We start from the raw sequence: 14280 nt of genomic DNA, 5'->3' as shown, positions 1-14280 counted from the left end.
ACAAACCCAATTATACACATCATGCAACGATGTATGCAGAAACAGAGTAACAAAGTGCATGCCTTTTTATCAGCACCACAGTGGGGGAACTGAGCTGAGATGCAGACACTGTTCAGAAAGAACAGTGGTTTGAGGCTTTACAGTTGGAGGGGGGGATCAATATGTTCTGCAGGCATTTGTTCAAAGTCAGATACGAAGGAGTGGATATTGCCTCAATTTGAAGTGCTCCTCTTCTTTTCTTGCCAGCCCATGTTTCTGTTTGTTTTCTTTTTGACAGTCCCCAAGTTTATTTTGTTATTTCTCAACCGTCACATTTCATATCTGCATATGCTTTCCCATGGAAATGGTGTTGGGGCTTCAGAGGCTGTTTGCTGGTTGTTATTCAGCCTCTCCCTCTCTCTCTCACTCCCCGTTCCCTGTTCCTCGCTCCAGCACTCATTTGCCATGCCGTTTCATCCCCTCCCCTCATACTGCTGAGCACCGTTTGAGCTTTTTAAATAAGGGTTAGGTTACTGTTCACTCCCTTTCAAAATGTCCACAAAACCCTGCCTTTGCTTTGCGGGGCTGGTTGAAAGAATAAAAGGAAAAAGTGACTGACAGGATGGTAGGCTAATGACAGTTACAGGGTTTAAATGCTCCTAGTGAATAAAAGTTGTATTCATTAATGTGCCCAAGTAACAACAGGAAAAAATAGTGACTAGCTCTGCGTATTGGTAAGAATTGTCTGAATCGCCTAGACTGACTAGGCTTTAAATTTGATTCGTTTTGACACAATTACTGAACATAGCGATGTTTGATTTATGATTTTCCATTTCTTTCTAAATCATAACCATAATGTGCACTGCATGGTGCACATTGTTGCATCCAAGCAGTTTTGTCAAATGATTTCTAGGGGTTGTGCTATTACAGCATTTCAACATGGAATGAGTCAGGTTACAGTCTGTAGTCAGTCACTTTGTCCTGCTTTTGAAGCCAAAATGCTCCTTGAACATCCTGCCATAAAGAACCCAGAAGCACTAATGTTGCTGAGAAGGTATAGTTTAGACAAATGGGAGGCTCTGGAATATCTGACACTAAAAGCTATGATGAAGTGAGATACTTACCACGTGGGTCAATGATTAATAGCTAACATAGTCATTTCTGCTTGAAATGGAGACACTGGTCTCGAGCATCAATATCAAAACTGAAGTATCTTTATAGACCCTTTGAGTGCCAATATTTTCCCTTTAATGTAGTCTAGTGTTGCACTCTGTATTCTAATTGAGAAGAGCTAAGGAGAGCTGCATGTTCCAGCTGTGTGTGAGATCTGAGATCCAATATGTTGTTATCAATAGGATACTCTAGTGTAGGTCAGAATTACAGAGTAATTCAAAAGAAAGATGGTATCATGATGCAGCTATTCAGATGTGATACATTTCAAGACAGCAAAGAAAAAAATAATACCCCTGTAAAGCGAAAACAATGATGTGTTAATTGACAGCATTAGAATCAGACAACTGAGATGAATGAAATGATGTACAATAAAGTGCATGTAGTCTTAGCTTAGAGCTTCACACTTAAACTTCTGTTTACTTTCCCATCATTCATTTGATAACCTCCACCATGAAGAGTCATGAAGTAGTGACTCTTGTAAATACGACACAATGTATTCCCGTATTGATATTTTGTCTCATCTCTACTCAAGTGTGGACAAATTTTGGGGGTAGTACATCTGTATAAATCAAGAATATACTGTGTGCGCTATTTAATAAACTGATGTTGATTTCCTATTTGCTTTGTCAGGGTTGTTCACCCATATCCTGTTGGATGAAGCAGCCCAGGCCATGGAGTGTGAAACCATCATGCCTTTTGCTCTAGCTAGCAAGACCACCCGCATCGTGCTGGCTGGAGACCATATGCAGGTAAGTACAAAGAGTCCAAAATGGCACTCACAAGATGTGTAATTTAGACTCATTTTAGACTTTTTTAAATCTGCACGTGTATTACTTGATGATGTAAATTTGTCTTTAGATAGAGCCAAGAATTTGCTCTCAGACTTTTCCCTATAGTCTAAAATGAGTCAAAAGAATAACTTGCATGCAACACTTTGACATCAAGTAGAAATAATAACTCAATTTGCACATTGCTATGGATTATACTCCACTCTTGCCTACTTCAAATACAAAAGAACAGACTGTAGCCAATTTGGAGCTGAGGTACTAGAGACCACTTCAGCCACAGATAACACAAATGTAAACTCAAATTAGCCAAGCTTTGTAAGCCACGACAAGGAATTCAAATCTTGTTTCCTCCTCTCCTGGTTTTAGACCCAGGCACAGGATTACCAGTAGGCAGTGGATGAAGACAAAGCTGGAGTCTGCCATGCTATAGTTGCTTTTAGTATTTGATCACGCTCTCTATTTCTTGGATCAATGGGAAAACGGATTTAAAACTCTGGTGTCCTACTGTGTATCCATCTGTCTCTTTCTCAATCACTTTGTCTCATGCTTTTTTTTTCCTTTTTCCTTCTATCCTTTACAGCAACTTAGTCACTGAAACTACAGAAAGCAGTACAAGAAAGGATGTTGCCCCTTTTATATTGCTCCTCTCTTTCTCCCACCAGGAAGAGCAGTATATGAATCACTGAAGGCTAAGGCCTCTATTGATCGATTGTGTTGTTATTGACTGTGTGGTGCCTCATTAAAGCTGGTTGACCCTCTGTCACTGTCAGACTCAAATTAAGATCCAAACTGAAGATAAATTGCTAGCTTGTACATGGCAGTGGCCAAAAGGGAAACAATAAATGAGTGCATGTCCCTTTGTGCAGTTTCATTTTCATGTGCCTCAAGAATTTGTGGCCCATCAATTAGACATTGCTATCTCAGATTCTGAACAGATTGAGTACACCAAATTGAAATTCATAGTTCAGTAGAAAGTAAGATGATGCCTTTGTGATGATTGTGATTTTACATTAAATTCCATCTGTCCCTCCTCCCTGCCTCTTTCTCTCTTTCCATTCCTTGTATCTCAATTTGTAGCTCAGCCCGTTCGTGTACAGCGAGTTTGCGCGGGAGCGTAACCTGCATGTGTCACTGCTGGACCGGCTGTATGAGCACTACCCCCCTGAATACCCGTGTCGCATCCTCCTGTGCGAGAACTACCGCTCCCACGAAGCTATCATCAAGTAGGTGTGAGCCCTCAACACTGCCTCGTGTCGAACCTGTTGGAGGAGAGGCTGCAAAGGGGGAGGAAAGATGAGATTTGACGGGGTGGGAGGATGGGGTCAAGGGGAAAAGGGGAAGAGGTGAAAAACTGCCAGACTTCGCTTGTCAAGTGGAGTCATTAAGGCGATATCTGGGCAGATGATAGCTCTGTGACAAAACAACACAAGGGGCTGCGTGGGTTTAGGTGTGATTCTGCATGTACAGGCGAGAAGGTTATGTATGAGTGAGGAACTCCACTTCAAATGTTTAACAGACACAAAGGACCCTGTATACCTTTCACAGCAGCAAAAATTTTCTCCTGATACTTGTGACCTTACTTGAGCACAAATCACCATGGTGCACGCTTCAATTTATTTTACCTTTTCAAGTGGGTGTTGCACCCACTGTGTTTGATTAGTCAGTGCAGTACATTAATGGGCATAATTGCACTGTAGTAGAGCAAAAGAAACACATACACATATGCAGGCAAAAGTTTTTCAGGTTTTATATTTGAGGAAGATCTATTTTTATTTGGGATTAAGTAGTCATGCTTTGGTTTCTTCATTAGACAGAGCGTAATCTGTTCTAACCCACAGATCTTTTCAAAACTCTGTCACACCAACTCATGCTTTGCAAACTTGAGCTTTAGGTCAATATTCAAAACTTTCCCAAAATCTCAGTGATGGCAAGTTTTTTTTTTAAATGATCAGTAGTTTGATAAACATCTTGCCCAAATGCACTCCATTTTTATTTTTGATTTTCTATTTTCTTCTCTTTCTCTTACCCCGTCTTCTTCCCTTTCTTCCTACAGCTACACATCCGAATTATTTTATGATGGGAAGTTAATGGCAAGTGGGAAGCAGCCCTCCCATAAGGACTTCTACCCTCTGACCTTCTTCACAGCCAGAGGAGAAGACGTGCAGGAGAAGAATAGCACTGCCTACTACAACAATGCTGAGGTATGGGTTTTGATGAATGTTACAGATTTGAATAAAGATTAGTTAAGATGTTTATCTCCCTCTACTCAGTTAAACAAACATGCATAGCACCCGCAGTTGCCTGACCTCAGCCCCACGGGGTATTTGTGGGGACAGTTGAGGGCTAGAGTGGGTTGGCAGTCTGCTGTATCGCTGGAATCTCTTTGGGGATTCACATGTCACGCAGGGGTGGCATGTATATCGGGTGTTGTGCTGACTCATGGGCTGATAGCCAATGTAGTTTGAGGTAACTATAGAAATATGAGCTTTATGATAATCGACTGGAAATCAGAAATGTTTTTGTTGTGGGGTGACACCTGTAAATGCATAGAAATGAACCAGACAGGAATCTTTTCAAATATGTATGCCCTATGAAAGAAATACAATGTTAGATCTTGAATCAAAGAATAAGTGAGTAGACAATTCATGATAAATAAGAAATACAATTATTGTATTGAACATTGTGTAAAATTGCTGTGCATGGGTAATGTATCTTAAATTAGTTAAGTACCTGTTCTGTTTTATAACAGCATTTTCCATCAGTCCAATATGATGATTTACTAATTTCCTAAAAACAGGTCTGACATTTAGGACGGAACTGAACTATAAAATGCTCTCATCCCTCTCGGAAGGGGACGTTTATCAAAACTAAAAGACATGATTAGCCAATCAGTTAGTTAATCAGCATTAGTTATGCCCACATATTGGTTCGGCTTGGTTTAATTAATTTATAGAGATGCGTGCACAATATAAGAACTTAAATGAATAAAAGCCTCACTCTTGGATGGTGAGGGAAATGAATAAACATTATAAACATGTTCAAATTTTGGTAATAAAATATTAAAACTTTCACTTCATCATCAGACTGGGCCTGTCAGCTCTGCCACCTACACCATCTACACCTCATGTTTCTCACACATTGAGAAGTTCATGTTGGATTTACTTCAGTTCAATCTACCTGAAGACACACTGTCATCTTCACATGCCATTGAAGTCGTTCTCCTATGCTCTTGCCTATTCTATTTTAATGCAATTAGAAATGTTCACAGCACACAAGTGAACACTTGTAGATTCAATGATTTTGCACTGGCCCACAATTTGATGTTTAAGCCTAAAAATATATGTAAGATATACATGTATTTCAGAATAGATTTTTTTCTGGAGCATTTCAGCTTTAAAGTTGTGTGTAGTTGCAGTCCCCAGATTAATTTTTCAGGGATTTGATTCAAATTTTTTTGATAATTTAGTTGAAATTGCTTGACTAAAGTCATAAGCACGATTATTAATCTGATCAGCACAGTTTATTTTTCCGTCACCATAAATTGGAACACTCACTGTTTTAATTATGCTAACTGAAGATGAAATCCATAAACTTAATAAGGAGACCCTCAGGAGCTACAGTTGACATCCATGATGTGTGATTAACTGACAGTCCCAACCTTTGATTGGTTCCTCTGTAGACTCACTTGGTTGTGGCCATTGGCCGAGTCTGACCGCTGACCTTTTGCTGACATGTTCCAGCCAATTAAACCACGGATGTTTCTTGATTTTGCTCCCAAACTGTCAGCAATGCCAAATTAATTACCCCCTGTCTCTTTGACACAGCCCCCATGTCAAACCATGAACACCATTATCATAATCTTCCCGTATCAAAATATGTGGAAAAGACAAAGCGTGTCCATTTGTTTGTCTCATGTCTCCTCTGGCAGTATGCTGGAGAACTGCTCATTTACACAAAACCATCAAGTAACTAACATTTCTAATCTGCTGAATACTTTAAAGTGCTAACATGAGATTTTGGTGTTATATTAAGTCTGCGGGTCACTGAACCATAAATGTTATTTCTCATTTAGCTTTGCAGGATAATAATATGCTGGTGCCAGGTTGTCATCTCCTGTTCTCGCTTTTCTCCCCCTCAGGTATTTGAGATTGTCGAGCGGGTGGAAGAGTTGCGAAAGAAGTGGCCAGTGGCCTGGGGCAAGCTGGATGAGGGTAGTATTGGAGTGGTGTCACCGTACGCCGACCAGGTGTTCCGCATTCGTGCTGAGCTCCGAAAGAAGAGAATGCATGAGGTCAGCGTGGAGAGGGTGCTCAATGTCCAAGGTGAGAAAAAGTATTCACCGACATGTTCATTTGTCATGTCAATAAAGGAATTCCAAATATAAAGTTATCGGCTGAAACACTGACTGAAGTGCTACATTAAGCTACCAGTATTTTCATAATTTGATATTTAACAATGGGGATAATAATGGGAAAATGAAAAGTTATTGTCAAGAAATCAAAAGCAGCAGGTGTAGACAAACAAATCAAAAACATTCAATCCCCAGGTGTCGCAGCAGCATTTCTCCATAAAGCTTGTCTCTTCCATTTCTGATATTGTCTGTCTGAAATTATAATTATGTCTACTTCTAGGTCAAGAACTACATTATCCTAAAGACAAATGTCTACTATCTTCCACTGCAGTTATCAGTGATCATATCAGCTTCAGGACCATTATGAAGAGAATTTCTCCTTCCAGTTTCACCTCTGCTTAAGTCTCATGCAGCTCCCACTTGTATTGCAACCAGCTGCTTTCCACAAGTCATTAACTTCCTCATTAATCACACGTGAGACATGTGGACCCATGCACACACACAAAAATGGACTCCGTTCAGTGCCTAGAATTTAACAAACGTGATATTATGTTTGTTCATGTGTCCTGTTAACAGCCTCTTGGGTCATAAGAAGATGAAATTATTACTGGACTTATTTTTTTTATTAAGAAGGCCCCACTGATTTAGCTCCCTCTCTATGTAGATGCTTTCAGTTTCCACTGGTGTGAAATGTCATAGGAGCCTACAGAGAAATACATTTGATGTTACTGTTTACTTGTTGCTTATTTCTAGTAAGGGAGTCACATTCTTTAAACCATAAGCTAACCTTTATCCTCCATGTGTTTTAGTGAAATAAAAATGTGACACAGAAAGGTTTTTTGTAGATCATCTTTGCTGTTTATTTGCATGTCTCTTCATAGAGTGCCTAGAAAACCTCATAATAATAAAATGTTGCAGGCAAACAGTTCCGGGTGCTGTTCCTCAGCACAGTGCGGACGCGGCACACCTGCAAGCACAAGCAGACGGCCATCAAACGAAAAGAGCAGCTGGTGGAGGACTCGACAGAGGACCTCGACTATGGATTCCTCTCTAACTACAAGCTACTCAATACAGCTATCACCAGAGCCCAGTCCCTGGTTGCAGTTGTGGGAGACCCCATAGCACTGTGCTCTGTTGGACGCTGCAGGTAAATAAAGCCACTTTGTCTGATGCCATTAATACAGTCATAACTTTAAAGTGATAGTTTAGTTATTGGGAATGACTCGTCTTTTGAAGCGGTCAATCGTAGAAGATCACCCAAAAGGAATACCAAATGTAAAAGTTCAAAAGCTACTGGCGCTTAATGAATCTCTTTAACTAATTCACTCTTACACCCCTTTCACCATGTTCTATCTCCATAGCAACTGTTTTGCTACCACAAGTGTCAGCTCTTTTCCTGTTGGGGTTGTTGGCAAATGTAAGCCTGTAGAGACAGCAATTAAATGGATGTGTCAAAAATGGATGCAATGTTTAGCCATTGTTGTGCCTCCTCCCTGGGATGAAAAATCTTGGACAGCGAAGCAGCTGCAGGAAAAGTTAGGAGACAGTCAAGAGAGTGAAGCTTAGATGAGTTGTTTTGTAATAAAGGCTAACGGCAAATTTGAATGATTAACATGCTATTATTTATAATGCTGATGATAAGGTACACATTTTTACACAATGCTTTTCCGCCCACTCTTGTATAACTTTTCATGTACAAGTTTCCATGGTTTACATTTCTGTGTGTGAATTACTGTCTGATGAGAGATTATTATTATTGTTACTATGCTTTTTCATCTTTTCATTCTTGCTTCCTGCTACTCCTGTTTTCTCATCTAGCTGTAATTTTCTTTCCCTTTAGAGTGCTTCATCTTTTTGCTGATTTTCGATTTCCTCTTTTTCCCTCCCCTCTCTCTCCTAAACAACTCCTTTATGCCTGTTTTTTTTCCACATTTTTTTAACAGACTTGATCTCAAATGAGTAATGTTTTGCTCTGCCAGTGAGACGAAACCAACAAGAAGAAGCACTCAATCTAAAACAGAGAGATAATGGAGAACAGAGATAAAACTTCTCACTATTTGTTGTTTTTCTCTTTTTGCCCCTTTCCAGAAAATTCTGGGAGCATTTTGTCTCCATCTGCCACGAGAACTCGAGCCTACACGGCATCACCTTTGAGCAGATCAAGGCTCAGCTGGAGGCTCTGGAGCTGAAGAAGACCTATGTTCTGAATCCTCTGGCCCCAGAGTTCATCCCCCGTGCCCTCCGACCCATGCAAGGCCACCACTCTTCGTCGCAGGCCCTCCATCCCCACCATCATCCACACCCTCAGCATGCACAGCCCGCCTCCAACAAGCAGGGTCCACAGCAGCAGCAACAGCAGCAGCAGTCACCCCCAAAAGTAAGATGTTCTTGATAAGGGAGGGCAGTGTCATTTTCAATATGGGCATTAAAAAAAACCTAACACTATACTGTAAAAATGAGGGGAAAAAAAGAAAGGCTGATACAAATAGATTCTGTCAAAGAATGTTATCACTGGATATGTTTATACCTTTTCTCTTTCTATAAATACTGACAATAACAATTTAGAGTTTTATGTGAAGGGAGGAGAAGACAGAGAAAACTTAGGGAGAAGAGTCGGAAGGCAGAAATGAAATGGAAGCAGTAGAGTCGAGGATGGTTTAAAAAGCTCAAATGTTGTAGGGTTTCCAAATGTAACACATCAGATCACCACTTACTAGTTTGTGGGAATAGTAAACAAATAATCAGGAATAAATTGGGTGCTTCCTGTTTTTATAGCAGGGAACAATGATAAAAGCTTTACACATGCAGCCACAAAGCACATATCTATTAAAATGAATCAGTTCGATTTTCACAATGGGAAATTAGTTTATGGTTGCTTGTTCTTAGTTCCGGGAAAAAGGAAGCAACACAGTTTGGAATTAGCATTACAGGTTTGGTGGAAGGATGCGTTGTTTAATTGTTGAGCTTGGGGTTGAAATGTGCTTGTGTGTCTGTCCTCCCTGCCTGCCTGCCCGGAGGTAAAGGTTAACGAAATCACCACAGCTGCCAACCTGCTGCCATCACCCACTGGGCCTAATGAGCCGCAGCTCCGGAGCACCAACCGGCTTCAGAGACGCGCACACACACACACATGCACACACACACACACACACACACACACACACACACACACACACTTCCCCTATCTCTCTCCATAGTGACAGAACCAGTGCGACCAATATACACCATGTATTTTATTGTTTCCCACAGCATATACAACATGTTGTTAATTTAAGGTCAGACCATTCATGGTTCCGCTGTTCATGGTTGATGAATCCACTGTGGTATAAAGCCAAAATAATCCACACAAATGTCATTTAATAATAGATTATTTCCTAAACTTTAAAAAGTTTTTCACCATAGCTTTTGATAAAAACAAAAGAAGAAAACAATGTTGCTGCCTCTGATGACCCATGTTGCATTTAACTATTACACCACAGTTGGGGTTATTGTAGTGTTTCCTTGCATTACTATGAGCACAGAAGAATCAATTGGAGATGTTGCATTTTTTTCCCCAGTTGACTGTTGGTGTCAAAATCCTCATTTAATCCTCAATGATTCAATGATGAAGAACTAAAACATGATTGCATCACAATTTGTTGTTCTAATTTCTTGGAAAACATATTCAATAAAACCAACTTTCCATTTTCAAGTGGTATTTTTGGTGCCACTGCTTCAGGCAACTGGATTGTTTCCATATTTTTCAGCATAACAACTACCAACAACAACACAGGACAAAACCTGAGTTTATTCATTCTTTTAGTCTATAATAGAGATGTGAAAGCTATGCCAGGCTGCCAGCCTAACTGGATCAGCAGTCAGACTTGATTTTCCAAGGAAATTTCATGGCTGGTGGCAGACAAAAGTGCATAGTGACAGGGAGGCTTATAGGGAGCCAATTTAAATGGTGATGGTGCAATTATTCTATAGCTGTCATCCAATTAACATTAACTGCATGATGATATGTTCAAGCAAAAACCTTGTTTATCAACACAAAGCATGCAGCGTGTTCTGCAATTTATAAGAACTGTACAGTGCGCTTCAGTTGACTTCATATTGTTAAGTGCTTTCCACTGACACAGATGGTGTTTTGGCTTCATATGCAAGGCTTTGACACTTTTACCACAATGTGGTAAAATATGTTTCACATGAAAAAAACATTTTGTAGTTTCAGCTGAAAATTATGCTGTCATTTTTAACGAAGGAAAGAAAGATAGAAATTATATTTGAGGTGGTATCAACTTGGTATTAAGTCAAACTTATCTGACTTTCTCTTAGCACATATACCTGACCCACACTTTTTCTCTAATATTTGTTTATTGAATTTCCAGCAACACAGGTGATAAAAAAAAAGTTTAAATATTGTGTCTGATCTAGCAATGATAAAAGAAAATGCACTACATCAAAAGAAGAAAAAAAGCTAAACGAAAGTAAACAAGAAAGACATGTCGGTTACCTTCAAATATAAAATTTATGTCGCAGGGAAAGATTTTGAAATTGAATTAAATAGGTAAGCAACAAAGAACATGACCAAATCATATGAATATGAGTGGCTGGATCCTCGTGACATCTGTCACACCTGGGGTCAACACCAGTATACATTTTAGAGAGCCTGACCTTAGTGGATGTGTATGATGCATGTCAAGCACAGATTGTAGTATAACTGTTTGGATAAAAAAAATAATAACGTCACAAAAAACCAATGCCCCTGTTGACAATCACTACACAGACAGCTTGTATTTTTAAGGTCCAGTTAGTGGTGTTTTTCATTCTCAGTACACCCCTGCTGTTTGAGAAAATTGATCATAAGAGACTAAAAGGAACATGCTTTTCAGTCTTAGCCACTATACAGCACATACTTTTCAGAGGAAATTCTGCAGCAACACATCTATGACTAGATCAGATAACCATAGCACTAGACCATGGGCAACATTTTCAGTCTGGTGTGTCTGGCATTACTTAGTTAATATTACACCTTAAAATAGCAGCAAGGCGAAGCTGCCTCTGAGACGACAATATCTCAGACATCAGTTCCAAGAAAGGGATCCTGTTCATACTAAACACTTACATAATTGCATGTTTATTTAATACAAAGTCACATAAGGCAGTTTTGTACTTGGTTGTCTACAGGTGCCGTAACCTTTTAACACATGGAAACGATATACTTAACATCAGACAGGAACATATTACACCATTTCTACAACAATTAAAGACGTTTTCTTAATAATTGTTTTCCATTCTTTGTTCATAAGGAGTAGCCTATATAATGATAAAACAAGTGTAGTTTGTGAACTTTGTATAATTTAAGAAAATTGCTTTGCTAGTAATGTGAAATATGTGTCCTCGTACCTGGAAGATAAAAATACCAGCTTTATTTTCATAGTAACATAGTGGATCACATGGAAGGGAGGATGTTGAGTAAAGCATAACCTTGGGAGAGACTGCGTGCTTCAAAACAAGCCACTCAGAGAGCTCAAAGTAGATTGTTGTGTATATTTGCCTGTGATGATTAATAATGCACCAGATTCAGCGCACCTTACCTTAGGCACGGGGAGATCTCTTGAACCCAGAGTGTTTTGTGTGTCCGTGTTTTCGTCCACATATACGTATAGGTTCACATGGGCACATACACCACATTGTGAGTAGCTGTGCTCTACTTCAGTTAATACATGTGTGTCACCATTGATCAAGGATTAAGTTCTTACCCTGTGTGCACTTGAACAGTAGATGGAGAAGCAACCTGGAGATAAAGATTGTGTCTGATGGAGAGAGATTAGTGAAGGAGTTCAGTTAATGTCATATCACAGTAGAAAGAAAAGATTTATGTTGGCAGACACCTGGGTTGTGTCTGAAATCACACATTCACTACTCTGCTCACAACATAGGGAGTTTTACATAGCGGACTATATAGTTGGCTCATACAGCAAAAGAAATGATACTTGTGGATACCATTGGGTTCATTTTCCTTCCCTCCAGCACAATGCATGATGGTATATAATGCTTGTTTGGTTAGTGACCATTGGTTGAACACTACTTTTAACAATGCATTGTGGGATACTTTGAGTCAACTACGTAGTGTATATTAAATCTCACTATACCTTCAGACAGCTCTACAAAATGGCGAACTCACTATAAAGTCCACTGTATAGTGGGTTGTGAGTGATTTCAGATACAACCCAGGACTCAAAGCAGAATGATCATCCAAACTGAACCAGAATAAACTACACTGACCGTGTTTGTTATGTATCCATAAGTTTGGTAAAGGTAAAGGTGATTCATTGATTGTGAATAGTGGCTCTTCAATTTAAGTATTAATATTAATGTTAGTAGATATATCTGCAGTTTACGAGTGAAACTATCACTGTGAGAAAAGGAGTGTAGTGGATACACATTAATTAGTTGTACTAAAATAGGTGTCAGCATGTCTTTGTGAGTGTTGAATAAGTAGGTTTCAAACATAATTACAGTACTTAAGTGTTCATACTGTAATTTAAGGACAGTAAAGAGATTGTATTAAGGGGCACCTACATGACAGGACTGTATGAAGTGAATTTGAGATGGAGATTTATTTTCAAAAACAAAACAATTTTGAACCCCGTGTTTTTAAGGAAAAGTGTGATTCTGCAACTGTCTACACGCGCTGTAGTTACATTATTTTGAGAGGGGAAAAACATGTCTACCTAAAAATATTTTTATCCTGACCTTTAGATCTGCCCTACAACACTTTTTTTTTCTTTTTTCTTTTTTTTTTTTTTAAATAAAATTGATATTTTTTCTGCAACCGAACCACAATCGTCAGTGTAGTTTAACTCCTACCTCCTTCCATCATTGGTCAAGTGTTGCTCCTATAGCTGTTGTGACAGATGTTGGACACTCGTGCTGCAACTGTTCCTATGTTGCTTTACAGTTGAAAGGCCTGTGTACCTACCCAATATTCAGCCAAACTTGACCACTGACCAAAATTTATGTTCTTATGTCTTACAGGGGAAACATGCAAACCATGCAGAGCACCTTCCACCTGAAGGATATGGTGAGTGTACCCTGCTGTCTGTGTTTACCCCTGTGTATGGTATAATAAAAATCATTTTCTAAATAGAAAATAGGAAACTGTATACAGTATCCTAACTCTAGGATGTTCAGACTTTTTAAGACCAGAAAGGTAGATATTTATAAGATTGAATCCACCATTGATACACTCTGCTTAAAAAGACATTGTTCTTGTACACACACTTGAAATCTATAAAGATATAACAATCACATTTTTTACATATCAGTATATAGTATATAGAAGAAAAAAAAATCCATCCACATCCACGCATCAGTCCTAGCCTCATCACTTAGCTTTACAACAAGGCAACAGTGGAGGAGCTTACATTGTTTCTGCCTCACACAAAAAAGCACACATATTGACAGCCTGGTATGAGCCAGTCTTATGCAGCAGCCCAGATGGATGCATGAAGGCCTGAGGCTATTGAAGCCATCAGAATGATGCGGTCTTGAACAACACAGCAAGTTGTTGTTAATATGCTGCTTTTTAAGACAAGGCAATCAGTGAGTTCAACCACTTACAGATTGTCAGTCAGCTACGTGAGTCTAAGCTTCAAATGAAATCTATGCAGATCGATGCTCTGTGCCCCACAGTGTTAATTTCATTATCTAAAACTATAACAAAAAATGTCTGTCAACAACCTTACTTCCATGACTAAGACCAGATGATGACAGGCTAAAAATAGATCTTTCATAATGAAAAACTATGATAAAATGCATTATTTGCTTTCGATGATGAGAAAAGACGGGACTAAAATGTTAGTAATGGACTGTCGGACATTTTAAATGCATGATATCTTCCCCCAATTGTGCATGTACATTGTCTTTTAAAATGTAATGTATGCCTATTCCCAATCCCTGCTCTGAGTGGCAATGACGGAGAGAGCCAAATGTTTAAACGTG

At 39.2% G+C, this 14280-nt stretch overlaps 1 protein-coding gene across 3 annotated transcripts in view; it reads left to right on the top strand.

The window, feature by feature from the left end:
* The window catches only part of helz (helicase with zinc finger), a 53396-nt gene that overhangs the window by 28503 nt on the left and 10613 nt on the right, over positions 1-14280 (top strand). For all 3 annotated transcript variants that reach the window (XM_037074809.1, XM_037074733.1, XM_037074901.1), the window contains 7 exons: positions 1783-1901; positions 3018-3163; positions 3994-4141; positions 6079-6262; positions 7210-7438; positions 8380-8668; positions 13315-13360. In XM_037074809.1, the coding sequence (XP_036930704.1) occupies positions 1783-1901; positions 3018-3163; positions 3994-4141; positions 6079-6262; positions 7210-7438; positions 8380-8668; positions 13315-13360 (1161 nt within the window). The remainder of the gene's footprint in view (positions 1-1782; positions 1902-3017; positions 3164-3993; positions 4142-6078; positions 6263-7209; positions 7439-8379; positions 8669-13314; positions 13361-14280) is intronic.

This window comes from Acanthopagrus latus, chromosome 1 (assembly GCF_904848185.1).
Source record: "Acanthopagrus latus isolate v.2019 chromosome 1, fAcaLat1.1, whole genome shotgun sequence".
Taxonomy (NCBI): Eukaryota; Metazoa; Chordata; class Actinopteri; order Spariformes; family Sparidae; genus Acanthopagrus; species Acanthopagrus latus.
The sequence above is the reverse complement of the archived record's forward strand: the minus strand, read 5'-3'. Positions and strand labels throughout refer to the sequence as shown.